The sequence below is a fragment of the Radiomyces spectabilis genome, assembly GCF_025331425.1.
Source record: "Radiomyces spectabilis strain NRRL 2753 chromosome Unknown BYT42scaffold_2, whole genome shotgun sequence".
NCBI classification, from domain to species: Eukaryota; Fungi; Mucoromycota; class Mucoromycetes; order Mucorales; family Radiomycetaceae; genus Radiomyces; species Radiomyces spectabilis.
In genome coordinates this window covers 1,450,635-1,469,217 of record NW_026251927.1, presented here as the reverse complement: position 1 = coordinate 1,469,217, position 18,583 = coordinate 1,450,635, and the positions used below count along the sequence as shown (strand labels likewise).

Genomic DNA, 18,583 nt, shown 5'->3' with positions numbered 1-18,583 from the left:
AACACGTAGCGTCCACGTTCTAGCTGGAATAAGTCCTGCATCAGCAAATTGATCCAATCAGATCATCTGGCGGGGGGCGAATATAATCTATCAATTTGATGTCATTCTGATTTTGTACGACTTAGTTCCAGCACCTATGCAATGCTCCAAACCTGTCATCGCCTCCAATGGTGTCTGTATTCATCAGATCGATGTGTTGAACACTTTGAATTATATCACTGCTGCTAGCGCTGTTCCCGCTAGATCTGTGGCATTTCAATAATAAGGACTGTGTAGGTAAATGCCGGGTAATTGTTTTAATTCGATTATGCTGCATTTTCGTATGGTTCAAATCCGTAAGTGTCTGTTGCTATGCGAATAATATACAAATGAGAATAAATAGCGAGAGAAAGGCCCATTATATAATAAACTAGCCATCGAATCTCCCGGGCACTGCATGAAGTTATGTCATAACGTGTGGTAGAGATAAGATGATCCAAACGGCTGAATTTTGCCATTAGGCGCAGAAAATTCTCATGATCAACGATTTCGACTGTTGCTTTACGTGCTCATATTCGAGTTCGTTTTGTGATCTGTAAGGCAAAAAGAGTTAATAAGCAATTGTTCTTAGGTGTCCTTTACATGATATTTACCGGTAAATCAATTCCTGCAAGAGCTCATGCTGGGTTTCAGCGCAATCATCTGAGATAGTACCCCTTTTGATATTTTGTAAAGGGATATCCAAAACCTGTAAACTGGGCTGAAATCGTGCCAGGGCATCGTCGGCTAACTTGACGACATCGTAGACTTTGTTTGGCATCGTCTAATGTAGATTAGGTTAACTCCGCACACTATTTCCCGTCGATCCATGAACCCGTTTTACCAGCAAAATAAGCAATGGCGCTAACCGAGCATACAATAAAGTCTGAACAGCCAGTGTACTTTCCGCTGAATCATCGTCGATCAGTGATTCGGTCAGCTGGGGTTGCGATTTTATCAGCTTTACACACTCTTCAAGGATCACCCAGATCAACTGATGCTGGGTGAGCAACGTGCGTGAAAGCACTTTCCACACAAGGATCGACAAGGACAAGCTTTGCGCGCTTCCATATGATTTCCGCACCAGCTGGGCCAGCCCAGATCGCAAATGCTCGGGTTTCACCTGGACACAAAGATTTCAGAATGTGCCATGTGGCAACCAGTCATGGACTTTTTTTGATTTTACCTTGTTACTCCACAATTCTATCACAGACACTAATTCCATAGTGAAGGATTGCGTACCTACAAAATCCATGTTCACTGTTTTGCCCTGGCATTTAAATGTTTGAAACCGAATGGTGACAAACTTACTTGAATCATCGAGTGTACTTGACAATAGCGTAGACGCAGTAGTGTTGACAAGGCTCGCGGGAGAAATGTTCGCAAACGAGCAATTCGTTCCTGCATCCACGACAAAGGCTTTTTTCTGTTCAAAGTCCCTACAATGGCCGTCAATAAATGACCATCTTTTTGATTCATCACAAAATCAAGGTCACCTTATCAAATCCAAATACACCAAGATACTGTCAGACACCCACGATTCCACCATGAGTGCTTTCGCAATCAGAGCTTTACACACTTGGTTTGTACGGGGATCAGGATTGTGAGCCATTTGCATCAAATGAAGGATCAACGTCCGTAGATCTACGAAAATTTCGGTTCACCATGCCTGTTTGTGGACAATGATGGGTCACTTGTATCTTACCAAGGCAGGGCATGCATTTAATCAACAATTCACATGCCGTATTATTGGTTGCTATTTTCTTCAATAGCTCTCTGGAAAAAATTCTATCGACCATATTATGTTAAACAACCTTTTTCTTAGCAACATCGTGATGGATGGACATACTCGAGAACGAAGCTGTTGGCTTCTGAAACGCAGGTTGTAATGAGATCGTTGATGAGCTGGGTATCCAAAGTAAGCGAGGAAGAACCATCCGGAGGTATTCGATTTATTAAGATGGGTATTGTAGCATGGGGTTGCTGTAAAAGATATGTAACCAGTTGCTGCCGTGACGTATCTGTTAGATCGGCCAGGCGATCCCGATCGGTGTGCGCAAGCATTTCCGCCACGGGCAATGGTAGTGTGATTCCGTGAAATAGTTGAGGAACAGATATCGATAGAGCACAAAGAATATCACCACCGAGATTTTGATACGGATACGGTAGTGGGAAACAATTCGTCTAACCCATGAATAAATGAGATGAACATGACAACAGTTGGTTCATTTTCCATGCACTCTTACAAGTTTCTGACAAAGTTCGCTTGCAAGCTTCATTTCATTCTGTTCTTCCGTATCCATCGGATCCTCCGGTTTTTTCCACGCTCCTTTTTGCATCATCGCCAAGGTAACCATCCTGGAATACAACGCCAGTCCTCCGCAATCACGGCCGGCTCCCTGTGATAAAACCATCAGCCTATATTCACACCACAGATTTACAGCTTTTGCTTACCGTGCTTTCCAAGCTCGCCAAACGTTTTTTAACCACCACAGCCTTTTTGGAAAGGAGAGGCTTCGTTTTCAGCAAGCGCGTCCACTTGAACCACACGTGTCCCACGTCATTCAATGCGTCTGCAAGTGCGATCGGTTGAGTCCTTTAGTAAATAATGCAAATGGGGAGCGAATGAGTACATACCAAGGTTGCCTTCCGACAACATCACCTTAACTACAGAAAAAAGCTGCTGGATCTCTGCAAGAATTGCCTTATCGACGGGGTTCTCCATCCGAGCCCACTATTGCCTGTGATTTAATAATTTTGGTGGTGACAGGGTGACGCTTATTCTTACGCGATCCATCGTTTGCAGTAAAGAGAACAGATCCCGCCACATGTTCCTGACTTTATCATATCCATGTTGGTTCGGCTGGACTTCCTCAATCATAACGATACTCTCATTATCGGAAGCCGGTCGTTCACGCGCCGTTGGTTCCCGGATTGATGTCGCAAGCGTAGCATATGCGGACAGATTGAGCACCACATCGTAAGCTTTGCAGGATAAAAGATTCGGCTGATCACTGTAAGCATTATGTCAATGATCCATTCCCGTTGCGTCTGTGACCCATCCTTGACTTGCCTATTTTTCTCGATGATGCGCATGACTGACGGATAAAAGTCTAAAATAGCCAAAACCTCGTCATGCGTAGTGGCACCGAAAGCTTCCGGCAGCGTTGGCCATTGACTGCAAATATAATCCAGAATCATAACAGCTGCCAGCTGGCTTTTTTTATCATGATGATCCAATTGTGTATCGAGAAATCGACTGAATATATCGTGCATCGTGCGATCCAGCAAGAGGAATTTGGCGATCCGCAATCCCGCAAGCGCATTTGTTTTATCGCGTTTCAAGATCTGATGGAAGACATTATTTCGCACGAGTCGAAAAGGAACCATTATTTCTCTCAAAATAATAACCTACTTTATCTTTGATCGGCGTATATACGTAACGAATAGCAGAGAGAGACGCATTGTCTTGAGACCTAATATAGGTGGCAATTGCGTCAAGGGCTCTCCAAACCGAGCCTGAAGAGGGTAAAACGTCAGTCATGCCCTGCTAAAAAGAAAAAGACGAATCAGTTGCTTACTTTTGGCAATCGTTGCAAGCGTTTTATGCTGTTGGTAATCGGTTGCAGCTTTATCGAAAACATGAGCAGGGACGTTGAACAAAAGATGCACGGCCACGGCCAGCGACATTGCCGGTACAGGTTCCGCAGATTGGGTTTCGGGAACGTGCTGGCGATCGTTTAAAACCAATCTTTCCAATACATGGTCCGTCGACTCGATATCTTGATCGCCTAATGGCATGGCCATTGTGCTACTGGTGTCGAGTATGTGGCAAACCGACGGCCTTTCGATCGTCAGACGCGTGATCCAAAATGAGCAGTCACAAATACTTAATTTACTCTCTTGACATGTCTCTAATGCATGACCTGTCAAGTAACAAACAAGAAGAAAAACAACTTAAACTTCCCAAGATGGCTTATATGCAAATATAAAATAAATGCTCTTCAATGATATATGCTTCTGCGTTATTTACTCTCTTTCGTTTGCAACCTACTGCAATTTTTAAAGTTACGCATATACAATATTTTAGTGTTTCATCAACCGAAAACAAAGATTATTGCTTTTTTCGGAAAAGCTGATCTAACCTTGGGTACAGCAGGAAACTCCTGCCTATCACTGTTTCCGCCAAAATTCATGAGGATCCAGCCATTGCCCGCTATCCCAAGTTTCTGGTTCCTAAACTGTCCAGTGGATTGTAGTATGACAAGAATCATGTTCGTGTTGCAAACACTGCTTTTGAATGCATTAAATCATGATCTATCCACATACCTGATTTGCAGTGTTGTCAGCACATCGAATGATTTTGTGAAGTTCAATAGAGCACTGAATTAAAAACTGGCCCATGCTCAAATCATGATGAGGAGGTGGCGTTCCTGAGAAGCGCGTTCACGACTCTCGGAGCCTGATGAATAATTATTTAGAGACCGATCATCAGGACTTGGCGGCTGCTCCGGAATAGGAGCCAGACGATGGTGTGATAAACTTTGATTGTTATGTCACACTGCTGCGGATTGGTAAAATAAAAAAAGGTCCGAATACATCAAGCATGAATCACCGCTCTAGCGTCCATCACCGATCGGATAACGAGCAGGATGAGAATCGTCTTCATCACGTGTAGTCAAAGCAAGGTCGTTGCGTGTATAATGAGGGTTCAATGGACTCAGGCTAATTTTACACGGAAATCAATTGGAATCAATTGGAATCGTTTGAAATCAAAAAAAAAAAGTACAGTGCGGAGTTTATAATTTGACATTGATTTGGACTCGGTGCCTTCCATGGAAATACGCTCTTTGTAACATGCAGCAACAAAGCACATCAGATCAATGCAGCACTCTTTCATCGCTGGAATAACAAAGGAAAAAAGTTGACGCGTGTACTTTGCTGTGAGATCAGGATCAATGCAGATGGAGTGTGGAAAACGGAACTAATGTTTAGCCATGCAGGATGGCTTATTTTACTTTTTTTTTTTTTTTTTTTTTTTTTTTTTTTTTTTTTTTTTTTACTTTTACCCACAATCTCTAATCATAGGCGCAAACAATGTTGCACGGGCGAACACAACTTAAGCAATTAAATCTTTGGGAAATTAGCGATTTGTAAATCATATGATCTACACTAAGTTATCAGAATCTGTTTGTTTGTTCTTTTTGCGCCTCTTTTAGCCAGAAGATGCCGTTTGTGCCAGTTGTGGTCAAACAGGGCATCGTCGCCGTTCAAATAAATGTGGGTAGAGGTCAAGGTGATTGATGATAAGGCGATCTGGTGTTTTGATTTGCTCTTTTTTTTGTCAGTTATACTGTATATGCCCTTCCATTCTCTTCAATTCTTAATGATCGAGTGGTCGATATTCGTCTTTTTTTTTGGGTACACCATTTGGTTCAAAGACAAGTCCGGTTGTGATATATGAGAGAATTTAGAACAAAAGAGACAATGAGAATCCTTTGAGACTGTTGGATGGTCTTTATTTCGATTAATGTGATCTGCCTATTTATACTTTAGTCTTGAGTCGGAATTGATTATCAGTGAGCAGTCCTCGGTTATAAGGTGTATTAGGAAGGATCCACATGCTGTGATGTGACAGCTTTACCTGTATGAATTGATCTCGTCGATAGATCCAAGTTATGGATGAAGAGGCTCAATCGGTGTTCTAATAGAGAAGCTCACTCAGAATGGAAACACGTCTAGATCCCGATCTTTCCTGTTTGGGAACACCAGTCTAGGATGGATAATACGACAAGTAGTGGATATACCACACCGGTTTCTTTTCCTTTGCTATGATGTAATAAACGTATACTAATTCAAAATTTTTTCAATGTCATATAATCCAAGTCATGTCAAGCGATCAATGGCTATCGAAAACTCAAATAACAAAGGTAAAATATCTTGACGAAAATTTGAATCAATCAAAGAGCTTACTAACTCATTTTTTTTAAATACCCAACATACCCACACATCTTTCTAGATCTATCATAGCCTGGGCGGGATGGAACTGAGGGGGTCAATCAGCGCCGCCCTGCGCGTGTTCAGAAACAAATCACGTTGCAACGTATGCCATAAGGTTGTCATTAATATACCGAAGTTCCGTCAAGAGTTCTCGCCCAGGTTATGCCGTGTATGCGTTAGGCTTTTTGTCTGACGGAAGCCGCTCAATGTAAGGGGGCGACCTCCGGGGGCAGGGGGCATCCATCATCCATTGCACAGCGGGTGTACGGCTTGTTATTTTATGATCCTGTTTGGCAAGTAGCAGACCATTATTGCCTTTATTTTCCATTGAATTTGTCGCGACTTTTGCTATTTTAATCATTTCAGTGACGCTGCAAACTAAACGCGCCGAGTCTTGATTGCGCGCGTCCATTTTTGGCAAGTTGATTTTTCTGTAACAGGACTATGCCATAAATCCGTCGCAGTTCATAAAGGATAAGAATAGCTATGTTGTTGTCGTGGTTTTCTTTTTTCTTCACGTGCAGCTTTTTTTTTTTTTTTGTGCATAGTAATCGCGTTTAATTTGTTATTCGCTTTCATGATTTGTTTTGACACGCCATGATGTTTATAGGCGGTGATAATTCAGCACGTTGGTCTTTGCAATTGTTCTTATGCACTGAAATGAATATTTGGAATATGGAGTATGACTGCCAACTGTTTTTGAAGCTGCGTTGCTCGCTGAAAGCCTGTTTCCCTGAAGCAACAGGACTCTCTATGTGTCGCGAAAACAGGCACACGTTATTCGCCGATCCAACTTGTATAAAACATATGGCGCATATATTGTTTACAAACACCCAGTAGTTATGTCAGCTATTTCCCATGTTGACCGACCAAAAAAAAAAATATTAAGGAAGAATGACACTTGACTGTATAAACTCTTTTGTCGCATTTTGTGGTCAGTAAAGATTAGTAGTATCAAACAACACGTAATAACACGCATTATAGGAGAAATGCCGCTCATCCCTTTCTCTATACAAAAGAAAAAGAAAAGGAGCAACCCTCATTCGATTTTCCTGATAGAGTATTTCCGGAATCTTATTCGCGTCAATATTCTGTAGTTGATGTGAGCGAAAAACGAAATAAAAAGGCCGAGCTGCGTAAGATGTGGCAATAGCACTACGTAGATATTCTGCAACCTGGAAGCCGTTCTTGCTGCTCTTCTCTTTCCTGTATATGTTGATAATAAATATAATCGGTACCGTACACCATGCCGTTACCTGCTTCGTGAAACTGGACACTACGAGCAGCTGCCAATGTGTTTCCATGGTATGGCTCATAAGAAAAGATGAATGGTTGCGCGAGAATGAAACGCGGTTGAAAAAAGTCCAAGCTTTGAACGGAAACACAGCAGAAGAAGTTGAACTGCCACAACAGGTTGCAGCTAAACGGAAGTCAGCGGAAAAGAGATTTTTTGTTTACCAGGTTTGCCGTAAATGTTTCCTTTTTCTTTCACCATCAATGCAGCCATCGTAAGCCAACAACTGCTTGGGGCCACAAGGCATGCCATACGCCGTCATCGTCTTCAACTCTTCTGTGAAATAATGTCCACCAAACTCGCCACAATAAGTTTCTTAACCACGATATCGCCGAAACTCAGTGCTCTTCTTTTACTGACGATCAACTGGAACTGAAGAACTGTCATGGTCTTGGATGTCGTCTGCTCTCGGTACGCTCTTATTTTCCATGCATCGATTTATATTCTCTTGCTTTGTCCTCGCTGTTGCTAGACACAAAGGCTGGTTTCGTTTAAACACAAGCCAACCTTTACGCCCACATAAATCCAGTAAGAATGTTTCTCAAACGTCTTGCGTGGCGAGAACAAGTTTGGCTCTTCCGGAATTTTTGTCACTTGTACAAAAGAGTAAAAGTAAAGCACTGTGGAATTTGCAACTTGAAAAAAACGTTTTTCAACCGCGTCAACGCTCAAGAAGAAAGGGTAAAAAAAAAAGACATCAAAGTTTCCTCCCGGGGCCCGGTTATTCCGGGCCTCAGAGAACCTCGCACAAGTCAGAGTTTTGTCACGGAAACTGCTGATTCTTTCGAAACTGTTGTTCTTAACAACGTATGACGATGAGGAAACAGAACTATGCTTTAATTGGCATGTGGATTCGTTCTAAGAAAAGAAAAATCGCCTTTCTTGGTGAACCTGCATATCGGCCTTCGGAAGTCCAATCGTCTGTTCAAGGGGCTTCAAGGTGATTGACAAGATATCAGACCATTGGAGGTATTTCGGATGTTTTCTTTTTTTTTTTTCTTCATCGTCGTCGAAACTACAATGTTTTTGAAGAAAGAGTCTTTGAAATGGAATAAAGACTTTGAAAAGAATTCAAGGAATAAAAAAACTGGGAGGATGTCTGCCTGCAGGACCAAGTCTCCCGATTTGACTAAAAATGAAAAACTTTTGCCTAATCTATCGGTGCGATCGCTTAAAGGCCATGATTATTGGATGGGACTCAATCGTTCGCTCTTAAAATCTAGCCATTCTCATTATCTCCAATTGTAGGACAACATGCCTGACATCGAACTTGTATGCATGTCTTGCCCTTTTGTCTTACACCCCGAAAAGCCAGAAAGCCGTAAAAAAATTACTCATGAAATAAATAAACCAACCATAACTATTATGATTACAAAGACCGGAGCTTCCGCGTGCTCCACATCTTACCATCTCATTCTGATGTTATTGTTTTGCATTTTGTACTCTTTTTTCCTTTCCCACCCCGGGCTCTCTTATCAGATAAAGCTGGTTGCCAAAAACTATGTTTCATGTCTGCTTTACAGTAAAATATTCACAATCCAGAACATAGGGTGCAAGACCCAGATTTTACTTTGTCTTGCAAAAAGAATTCCTATGCTAAAACTGGATCGACGAAGCTTGGTTTGTTTATGTTTTAGAAATTCCCAGGAATGTGTTCTGATGTGTATTCCAGACAGAAAAAAATGTGATCAAGGACAATAGCAGAAAAAATCCAACGAATCAGACTGATAGTACGACGAGGTTTCTTCTTTGACGTATGATGACTAGTTGCAAAGAAATTTCTATATTGAAGTGGTGAAAGAGCTGGGAAAAAATACCAGCAGTATAATTTCAAGATCACAGAGTGGAAAAAAGAAAAGGAGAGATCAACAACGGCAAGCGTTAAAGCATGATTTTTCACACGGTTTTTGTTAGTAATGGATTCCGTTGGCACCCGCCAAATCCTTCATTCTGAGTAATTCACCGTCTGTTTGGTTTCGGAATAGTGCCCTTGGCTTATCAGTTATTATCGATCAGTCAATGCTGGCTAAAATACCTCAAAAAATGGAGTTTGTATTGGTCATCTTTTTTTTTACTACGTATTGCTAAAGAATTGATGTAACAAAATACACTGTTCCACGCAGATATACATTTTGCCTAAACTATTTGCGTTTCAATAGGAAACAAGTCGTGGGTTTGTATCTTGATATTAACATGTAAAAAGGCTGCGTTTTTCCAGATGCTTACCATAAGTGACTTGTGTCAGAATTACTGCGGAAACCCGGTCGGAGCCGAGCCACCCTACATTGGGGTAAAGGAATTCCCCCACTCGTAGTTTCTGGTGTTCCATTAAATGTTTTCCGGTTAAAAAAGAGGTAATCAAACCAGGGCCATTGGCAGTAATGCAACTCCAAAAAAAGATTGCCGCCACCATGCTTGGTAACATAATTGACGTTGTGATTCCTCCGTGAAATACTGGTTTCTGTCATGTGTCAGTAATACACGAAAGGGTCATAGGGCGGCTGCCGGGTTGCGGATAACAGATGAGCCAATACTTTATTAAGGAACCTGGCGAATGAAACAAGGAGATCTAAAAATATTATGTAAAACATGTATGAAACAAAAATGGCCCTTGCTTGGTTGGTGGCCCCGTCGTCCGTGCTATGAGGTTGTGTTCACTTTCATAAAAAAATTGTCGTCTCTGAATTGGAAAGAAAACTTCATGTTTTCGAAAGTGGGTCGTTACGTAAAAAAATTGATTGATCTTATACGCTTTGGGAACATGGGTTTTTGAAATTACAAAAAAAAAGTATGACCAGATAAAATATTGTATGAAAATACCATTGTTTCGTAGAGCTTTTTTTTCTTAATTCAATAAATTCATTGAACAGAGGCGTTTAAGAGAGCCCCACCTTGCTAGCGTATATACTCGTGTCATGTAACCCCATCCAGTGGCGAGAGAAGTTTTTATTACCGCTTCCATATTTGTACTGTAATCCGGCTCCCTGTGAGAGCCATCCCACCTTATTTTTTTTTTTTCTGAGAAGGATCATCCAACCCAAATTTTTGTGATTCAGGAACAAATGGTGATGATCCAAGTGATGATTCACTCTTTCTCATCCAATAAAAGTCCCGTGGCGTATGTTTCAAGGTGAGACGTCAAACCAATTCGTAAGTTGTCATGGCAAAAAGGAAAAAAAGAAGACAGTCTGGCAACTTGAAAGATACAATGCTGGTGCGTCAATTACTGTATATAGTAAGTCTCTTGATTTCATTAACGGACCGAACCTATCGATTTTCATATTCAGCCTCGATCAGGTTGATGGAAAAAAACTGTGTTCTTGGGACCTTTTTTTTTTTTTTTTGTTTTTTTTTATTCTCAAGTGTCCAAATTTTCTGTAGGCGATCGAAATGATCCACCGTGCAAAACCAGCCAATCAAAATGAAGTATTTCCCTTTTGACCCTCACCCTGACCCCATTATCCCTCGCATTTGTGTCCTTGCCCACTCAAAATTTTTTGTTTCTGATTTTCCGCGGTGTCGCCCTTTTTTTTTTTTTTTTTTGAATAGATGAAAAGGAAAAAAGGAAAGGTCCGGTTTCTTCCTTCTTCTCTTCTTCCTCCCTTCATCCTTTTTTTTCCCCTTCCTCTTTATATTTTTATTCAAGCGGTGGTTCCTGTACATTTGCTGTACAAGGGATTTAAGCCAGTCCAAACAGCGTATTTCTATATATTTTATTTACTACGAAATTCTACTGATTGCGTGCCGTCAGCAAAAAAAAAGCCGAACCCGAAAAGCGAAAAAGAAACCATAGAAAAAATAATAAAAGGGGAAATATTACGACCGTTTTCCCTCATTATTATTATTTTCTTGCTTTTGATATCTTATCTTGTATCATTTTGTGCCTTTTTTTTCCATTTTTCATTTATTTTTTTTCCACCCCATCATTTTTCCTTTCTCTTTTTGGGCTGTCAATTAGTGGGATTTTTTTTTATCTTGTCAACTTTGTTTGTCTCGCATCAAGCATCATCCCATTTATTTCCACCGTCCACCGTTACTCCTTGCCAACGTTTTCCTCCACCTTCCCCCTCTTTTACACCGAAACCAAAGACGATGTATCGTTATTCCGATCCGACGTTTCCATCCGATTTTACGCAGCCTACCACGACGAATACGAATTATCATGACGCGCCAGATACCCATCAAAACCAGTATAACCAGTCATACATGTCACATCCATCCAGTGCGGTGCGGTGTCCCGCCGACTCGTCTACTCCCTTTGCGTCGTCGTCATGGCCAACTCCCCGTCATTCGCCTTTTCCAGTGTCCTCCAGTCTTCAAACCAACAACAAAACGTCGGCTCATCTCGAGCAATGCAATGCTCCCGTAGAAGATTACTCATTGGCACGACGACCTGTTTCCATGCCAGTATTGCCTATACAACACCAACACACTTCACCTACCCCGCCACCACCGCCTCCCGCTGCTGCCGCTCCGCCGTCATCATCGTTACAGCACCTCCAGTCACGACCAAAAATCACCACTTCCATATGGGAAGACGAAGGTACACTCTGTTACCAAGTTGACACAGGAACCGTGTGTGTGGCTAGACGTCAAGGTAAAAAACATATTATCTCTTGCGTCTCTCGTCTTTCCATCGTTACTAAAGCACATTTTTCAAAATTCAGATAACGATATGGTCAATGGTACCAAGTTATTAAATGTTACCGGAATGTCTCGTGGCAAAAGAGACGGTATTCTGAAGAATGAAAAAGGTCGAGTCGTTGTTAAAGTGGGAGCGATGCATCTTAAAGGGGTTTGGTATGTTGAATATGTCAATGATTGTGCTTTCTTTATGATTTTTTTTTTATTAACGTGGATTTCTGTTAGGGTTACCTATTCTCGTGCAAAGGCATTGGCTCTCCAGTACAATATCATGGATGCCTTACATCCACTGCTGGTGGATGATCCGGGCATTTACTTTTTCGCCTCTTCCCTCCCGTCGCTCCATCCATTGTCCAATTACTACCTTTCCTCGACCCATCCCATCTTTCTCCATCAAAGTTCGTCCAACGATATGGTTCAACATGATCAATACAGTAAGTGAACTGGAATGTCCATTTCTGTCTTTGCTCGGTGCTGATTTAATTCTTTTTTTTTCCTTAGATTATTCTGTGACATCTGCTTGTCCTTCTTCACAATCCACACCTTCGCCATTACCGTCCGCACCCTCCGTTCCTTCCATGCTTCCGATGCAACATGATACGATGTTTAACAATTCCACAGACATGGTACGGAGGCAACAGACGTACATCAATCAATATGTGAACACTTCAGAATTGCCACAATCGTCCAATTATGCCACAACTCAATACAATGGGTTGACGTACGCACAACCATGCACCAATGATACTGGCGCCATGGATTTGAATCGATCATCGCAACTTATGGATTACACCAGCAAAAGCATTGACACGACACCGATCTATTCCAATCTGACATCAGCATCGAATTCCGCTCCCGTGACACCAGTGTATCAAACGTCCATCTACCAATCCTTTGACATGCTTCAGCCTGCCCCTCCTCCAGCGCAATCTTCTTCATCTTTCGGAGACGCGTCCCTATTTTTTTAAACCAAGACTATTTCTTCTTCCAATTCTAATCCTCATATCGAACTTTGTGCATCCTCATTCTTTTTTTTTCTTCTCTTTTCTTCTTCATTGTCTTTTGTCTTTATCTGAACATTGTACACTACGTGCCTATGGTCGACTCGGTTCCCCTCGTCCTCACCAGCAGTCAGCCATGGGATTTTCATTACCGTCAAAGTCGTGTCTTCCGGATGAAAAGGGAATCCATTGCACATGGTTCTAGTACGTTTCTCGGTGCCAAGGTTTCACGGCGATCAAAGATCTGATAAGGTGCGATATTCCCATTCCACGCTGTTATTTTTTACTGCTGTCCCACCTCTTGACGGTAGGCCCGTGGGAAAAAAATGAGGATAAACATTTCATTTTTTTTGTGGACTAGTGCCTCATGTCAGAGAAGATTGTTTGGTTTATGGCTTTTTTACTATAAATACTTTGTTCGTTCATCTAATGTTTTCTCCCTCTCCCTTCCATGTTTCTTTTTTACTCTTTGTCTCATATACACATACATGTATAATGCGGTCGTATTTGGTTTTTGCGAATAGGTTCGTTGGTCGTTATAGCTGTTTTCTTTTGTTGTTATCTATTTAGTGTTGGTTCTTGTTTATATTTGCTCACTGAAAAAAAAAATGTTTCCTCCAATTATTAATTTATTTGACCCCCCTCTGAACATTTGCTATCCTATTTATATGGTGAACATCCGTTTCTTTGCAGTAATATGTATTGGCTATTTTTTCATGATTTTCGGAAATCGAAGACAGGTTCAGGTTTGTTGGCGAGCAACTACAAATCAAACGAATAGATGGTTACCGCTAATGCTTACCCTTCATAGTGTCCCATTTCATTAGACACTTACTCTGTCAAGATCAACCATCACCTCGTCTGTCAAAAGATGTCGAATTTGCAGAGCCTGAATATTCTCCTTGGCTTGCGCCGGTGTGGAGGCTCCGATGATCACGGAAGAAATGTGAGGGTTTTTCAGGCACCATGCAATGGCCAGTTGCGCCGGTGTACAGCCTAATCGCTGAGCAATCGCCTGTGATGACGGTGCCCATGTTAACAACTACATCCCTGAGCTCCCGATAGATTTCGCATCTCGTACACTTACACACATGGTTTTGATTTTCTCCACCTTACGCCGTCCTTCATCGCTAAAAAAACCAGCGCGCAGCCGGTTAATGACCGGATGATCTTGGATCGCCAATCGAGTATATGGCGGAATGACACCGTCATTGTATTTACCGGTCAGTAAGCCTATTGTATACATTCCGTCATCAGTAAGAAAAAACAAAGTAGCATTCTCGATGAAGCCTTCTCCTACCGGAAGCCAAGGGCGACCAGGTGCACAATCCTAATTTGAATTTTTGATACAGTTGAAGATATTCCTTCTCCACACGATCGCGATTTAACATATTATATTGTGGTGACTTGATGAAAAGAGGTGAGAATCCCGCACACAACAAAGAATCGCTTTTCTCCTTTTTCTTGCTTCTTTTCGCGTTTACCTCAGTAATAGGTGCGATCAATCCTAATCGACTAGCCACACTCATGGCTTCCACAATCATATGTGCCGGCCATTCACTCGTACCCCAGTATAATGCCATGCCCTTGTCAATGCACCAGTTGAATGCACGCACCACTTCTTCCATTGGTGTATCGGGATCTAAAGAGGACAATCCCATCAGCCCTTGATCTCAATCCTCGAAAAAGCGTGGCAAAAAACAGCAACAAAAAGGCCATGCCATTGAACAAAAAGTCGATCGTAGGAACGTGAGCGTACCTGGACGTTGTGCGTATAAAACATCGACATAATCGAGTTGCAATCGCTGAAGACAGGCGACAGTGCCTTCGAATACGTGCTTTCGTGATAATCCGCGATCATTGGCTCCTTTTCCACCCCAAAACACTTTGGTGGAAATCACAAAATCCGACCTTCGAAGCCCTTTCTGACTACGCAAAGCCAGACCAAGGTCGATTTCCGCCTGTCCTCCTATCACGGTCGATATGAATCAGCCATGGCTGTTCAGTCATGTCGCAAAGGAGTGTCGAAATAAGTCTTACCGGCATGACTTTCCGCAACATCGAAATGATTGATACCCAACTCCAATGCTGTCTTGACAATATCGCTCGTTTGATCTGCAACAGCCGTGACAAGCGTTTCGATGTGTTAAGATTCCTGTTATCTAGCCATAGGAATGACAAGCACGGTCAAATGGACTCACCTGGTGTAATTTGACCACCTATACAATGTATGTAAAATTGGAGTAAGAAAAGTGCGCAACCCATTCACGACTTGAATGACAGATAAGTACCAAATGTGATCCAGGATCCCAGTGAGAGGATACTGACTTTAAGTCCTGAATTGCCAAGGTAACGGTACTCCATGATGACAGGGTATCGTGGTGACAATAAGAAAAGAACGAATTTTATGGAAAGGGTGTCGGATAAACTGTTTTCCTTGCTTTTTTAATGCTTTTTTTATTTTTTCTTTTTTATTTTTCTGGACTTTCTCTCCAAAAAAAAAATAAAGATCAGCTCTTTGTTTTTTGCAAACTGTTACTTTTTATGGGTGTTTATATTGGGCTAGTTTTGGGGACAGGTCGGAAGCGGTAGATCGACTGCTTGAACCTGGCCAGGGTCTTTCATCTTGTGTGATTTGCAATTCTGAGTGTCAAAGTCCATATTTTCCTTTCCGGTGATCGTCTTTTGGAAAACTTGCAAGTGAACGGGGTTTTTCAAATCTTTGTTCTGATCCCAGTTATCCACCAATTTTTGCAAGTCCGCCATACGATCCGATGAATCGTTCCTGGGGAGCGACATCCACATAGATCAGCCCATAATCAAAAAGCAACCATCTTATCCACCAAGCCGTCCACTTACCATGCATCACCCGGGAAACAGCATACAAGTTGACGTCGCGTAGTAAGGAAACGAGTCAAAAATTGCTGTTCAGTTTCGTCCGACTTTTTTGGACCCGTCAAGTAAAGAATTTGTGGAAGATTGATATCAGGCTCAACGTACTAAAAGTAACAAGAAAAAAACTTAATCATCGTAATTTTTTTCATTAGTAAAAAATGCCATCAAAAATTATATACCTGCCAGCCGTGTTGCACAATGGTGTCTAACAGAGAAACGATAAGTACAAAGGACATATTTTTTCATTCGTGTTCTTTCTGGTCCAAGACCATTATAATTTTTTATTTTTTTACACGTACCGTAAAATATAGCTTTTCCGAGATTGGATCTGACATCGGCACTTGCTGCGTATCTTACAGATGGCTTGAGATACATGGAGTGGCCAATATCCAGCTGAGTGCGGATGAACACTGGATCAGAACATGCGGCTTGATTCCATGCTTCTTTAAACCCCTGAAGACCGCTTGTGTCATCGCGTCGCGGATCACCAAAATCATATTGGCTTAGCCGATCGAGTTCTTCTTTGTATCGAGCCAGCGGATTGTTCGCCGATCTGCGTGTGTATTCCTTCACAACAGCAAACGCATCATTGGTTCCGGTTGTGAAACCGATATAACCACTAAACAAAAGGCGTTCGTTAGATCATTCACTTATTGTGATCACCAAAGACACTCCTTGTCTTACCAGGTGTAACCGCGACAATCACCTAATTTCTGCACCGCCTAAATAGAGTTTTGAAAAAAAAAAAAGGAAAAGAAACCATTATTATTTGCTGGTCTGAGAGCGTTTCTCTTGGGGGCGGGGTAGGTCCAACGAATCCTTACTGCATAACCCATTTTCGTGTCACCGTTTTCAAACCTGGCGAATCCAAGTGTTAGTTACAATGAAGACGAAAAGGTCGTGAAAACGAAGAATGGGTTCTTCTCTTACACATTGGTAATCAGATGAGCCATTTTGTTTGTGTGATCGTCAATAGACTGTTCTGGCAAGCCAGAAATGTCGTAAAACCTAAACTCAAATGTCAGAAGCCGCCGTATCGAGCTGGGGCAACCCAAGTATACAAACGTTGTGCAGTTGGCAAGCTTGATGCCATGATATTCAATGCCTTTGTTTCTGTTTCCGCAACGTTCAGCGTCTGTTTGTTTGCGAAACGAGAACTTGCTGCAGTTCTCTTCCGTTTTAGCAAATTGACCTTTACAATAGGCATTCGATTTGGCCAGTGCCAAAGCCGGCAAGGCTAATATACATGCTACTATCAAACGCATCTTGAGGTTGTAAATGGTAAAGAAAAAGAAAAAAAGTGAAAGAAAAGAGAAAGAAAATTTTAACTACAGGGCCATTGTAATTATCAGGACTTTAAATGGTGTTCCTCTCATTGTTGTTGCTGCCAAAATGTTAATTTGATGTTGGATCCTGGGGATCCTGGATCCTTTAGGGAGTTTCAAAACATCATCCCCTATTCATATGAAATAGCGCTATCATTTGGTTTTTCTGTTATTGCAATTTGCGACAACTTAAATTCTATCTACTGTTACTCATGGCGTGAGTTAACATCTGGATAATGCCACGGACATTCCCAGCACTTTTGTCGTTAAAGGTGGCGGCCGATTCAAAATAAAATATTTCAACCTAATCCAAATAATTAACAAGTATAACCAATTATAGCATCACCACTAGTATCATTACAGAAAAATGAATGTCCTGGATGTATGACAGTTCTGGCCTCAATGATTTACCCAGTACATCTGCTCCATTATGGCACGTTTTATTCATTTAGCTTAATTATTTCATCCATGGCGTGGTGCGAGCGATTTTCTGACTAGATTCACCGTCGTGTCTCTGTCCAAGGAGAGACAACGCTGACGTCTCCTTAATCAACCAATGTCGCTGACAACAACAGATACAGTTAGATCGTTATAAATGGCATCCACAGCAGAAATATGGTCAGCAGCTTTTTCTTGCACTTGAAATCTTTGCTTGCAAGTATATGTTTTTTTTTCTGAATACTGTATGTATAAGCCATGGAGCATCGAGTCATGGAAAGAGGTCTTTATTCAAAGCACTTGTATTTTCTTTGTTACGCTGTGTAACAGTGGTAGATAAGCGTAATGTGTTATAATAAATCGTTTTGATCGATCGACCGAATCCATAGTTTAGGTGTGTGAAAGGGTGGTGGATCTCTCAATATTCTCTCACAGATCCACGTTATTCTGTGTATGGTTCTACCATGTGGAATCTGGCGGTCAACGCTATATTACTGTATTTATGCATTATAGAACGGATAGTGATAGTAGGGAACATTTGTTTTACGACCTACGTAAGAAAAGGGTGTGAGCCTGAACATTGCAAAGTTACACACATGCTAGACTAGAAGACAATGAATACTGTTAGAGTTTAGTGGCGAAACCGAAGAAAAAAAAACCAGATTGGGATCGGGTTAATAAACCTGCATCAGATGAACCAAAACATTATACTTAACATTTTACCACCACATGCGCTAAATCCAATATTACTGAAGTAGTATCCTACAATTCATGTCTAAAGAAACCGACTCACTCGAAAAGCAATTCAAAAATGACAAAGTCTGCAAATGAGATACAGCTATAAGCTTTTTCCATTGGTGATATTGAGCGGCCAAATGTAATTCCTGGCAACCACGGTCATCAGATCGAAAGGATCTTCCACCGGACCCATTTTCACTAGAAAAAGGAAAAGCCGATTTCATTCAAGT

At 41.5% G+C, this 18,583-nt stretch overlaps 6 protein-coding genes across 6 annotated transcripts; 2 read left to right on the top strand and 4 right to left on the bottom strand.

Annotated features, from left to right (window-relative positions):
* Positions 1–242: 242 nt before the first annotated feature.
* On the bottom strand, positions 243–3,680 carry BYT42DRAFT_189494 (uncharacterized protein). Its single transcript, XM_051562459.1, has 14 exons — positions 3,600–3,680; positions 3,092–3,537; positions 2,807–3,032; positions 2,656–2,752; positions 2,473–2,591; positions 2,265–2,417; positions 1,868–2,202; positions 1,724–1,806; positions 1,515–1,662; positions 1,330–1,457; positions 1,205–1,260; positions 863–1,141; positions 633–802; positions 243–572 (listed from the first exon to the last, which is right to left on the bottom strand). The coding sequence occupies exons 2-14, from the start codon at positions 3,406–3,408 to the stop codon at positions 497–499; spliced, it is 2,187 nt and encodes a 728-aa protein (XP_051427245.1). The 5' UTR covers positions 3,409–3,537; positions 3,600–3,680; the 3' UTR covers positions 243–496.
* Positions 3,681–6,543: 2,863 nt separating this feature from the next.
* BYT42DRAFT_556428 (uncharacterized protein) lies at positions 6,544–7,380 on the bottom strand. The gene is made up of 2 exons (XM_051566777.1): positions 7,003–7,380; positions 6,544–6,952 (listed from the first exon to the last, which is right to left on the bottom strand). The coding sequence occupies exons 1-2, from the start codon at positions 7,332–7,334 to the stop codon at positions 6,868–6,870; spliced, it is 417 nt and encodes a 138-aa protein (XP_051427244.1). The 5' UTR covers positions 7,335–7,380; the 3' UTR covers positions 6,544–6,867.
* A 4,333-nt stretch (positions 7,381–11,713) lies between these two features.
* BYT42DRAFT_489013 (transcription regulator HTH, apses-type DNA-binding domain-containing protein) lies at positions 11,714–12,398 on the top strand (the record flags this gene model as incomplete). Its single annotated transcript, XM_051563908.1, has 3 exons — positions 11,714–11,909; positions 11,980–12,112; positions 12,182–12,398. 3 exons carry the CDS (start codon positions 11,714–11,716, stop codon positions 12,396–12,398), a joined length of 546 nt encoding a protein of 181 aa, XP_051427243.1.
* Positions 12,399–13,101: 703 nt separating this feature from the next.
* BYT42DRAFT_189252 (uncharacterized protein) lies at positions 13,102–14,066 on the top strand. Its single transcript, XM_051562458.1, has 4 exons — positions 13,102–13,209; positions 13,319–13,481; positions 13,651–13,703; positions 13,785–14,066. Exons 2-4 carry the CDS (start codon positions 13,387–13,389, stop codon positions 13,955–13,957), a joined length of 321 nt encoding a protein of 106 aa, XP_051427242.1. The 5' UTR covers positions 13,102–13,209; positions 13,319–13,386; the 3' UTR covers positions 13,958–14,066.
* BYT42DRAFT_628764 (NADP-dependent oxidoreductase domain-containing protein) lies at positions 13,727–15,321 on the bottom strand (the record flags this gene model as incomplete). The annotated part of the gene is made up of 6 exons (XM_051572425.1): positions 13,727–14,190; positions 14,258–14,363; positions 14,442–14,599; positions 14,717–14,926; positions 14,998–15,072; positions 15,249–15,321. The coding sequence occupies 6 exons, from the start codon at positions 15,319–15,321 to the stop codon at positions 14,000–14,002; spliced, it is 813 nt and encodes a 270-aa protein (XP_051427241.1). The 3' UTR covers positions 13,727–13,999.
* Positions 15,322–16,016: 695 nt separating this feature from the next.
* On the bottom strand, positions 16,017–16,805 carry BYT42DRAFT_591879 (lysozyme-like domain-containing protein; the record flags this gene model as incomplete). The annotated part of the gene is made up of 5 exons (XM_051570576.1): positions 16,017–16,057; positions 16,152–16,471; positions 16,537–16,574; positions 16,677–16,710; positions 16,783–16,805. 5 exons carry the CDS (start codon positions 16,803–16,805, stop codon positions 16,017–16,019), a joined length of 456 nt encoding a protein of 151 aa, XP_051427240.1.
* Positions 16,806–18,583: the final 1,778 nt, after the last annotated feature.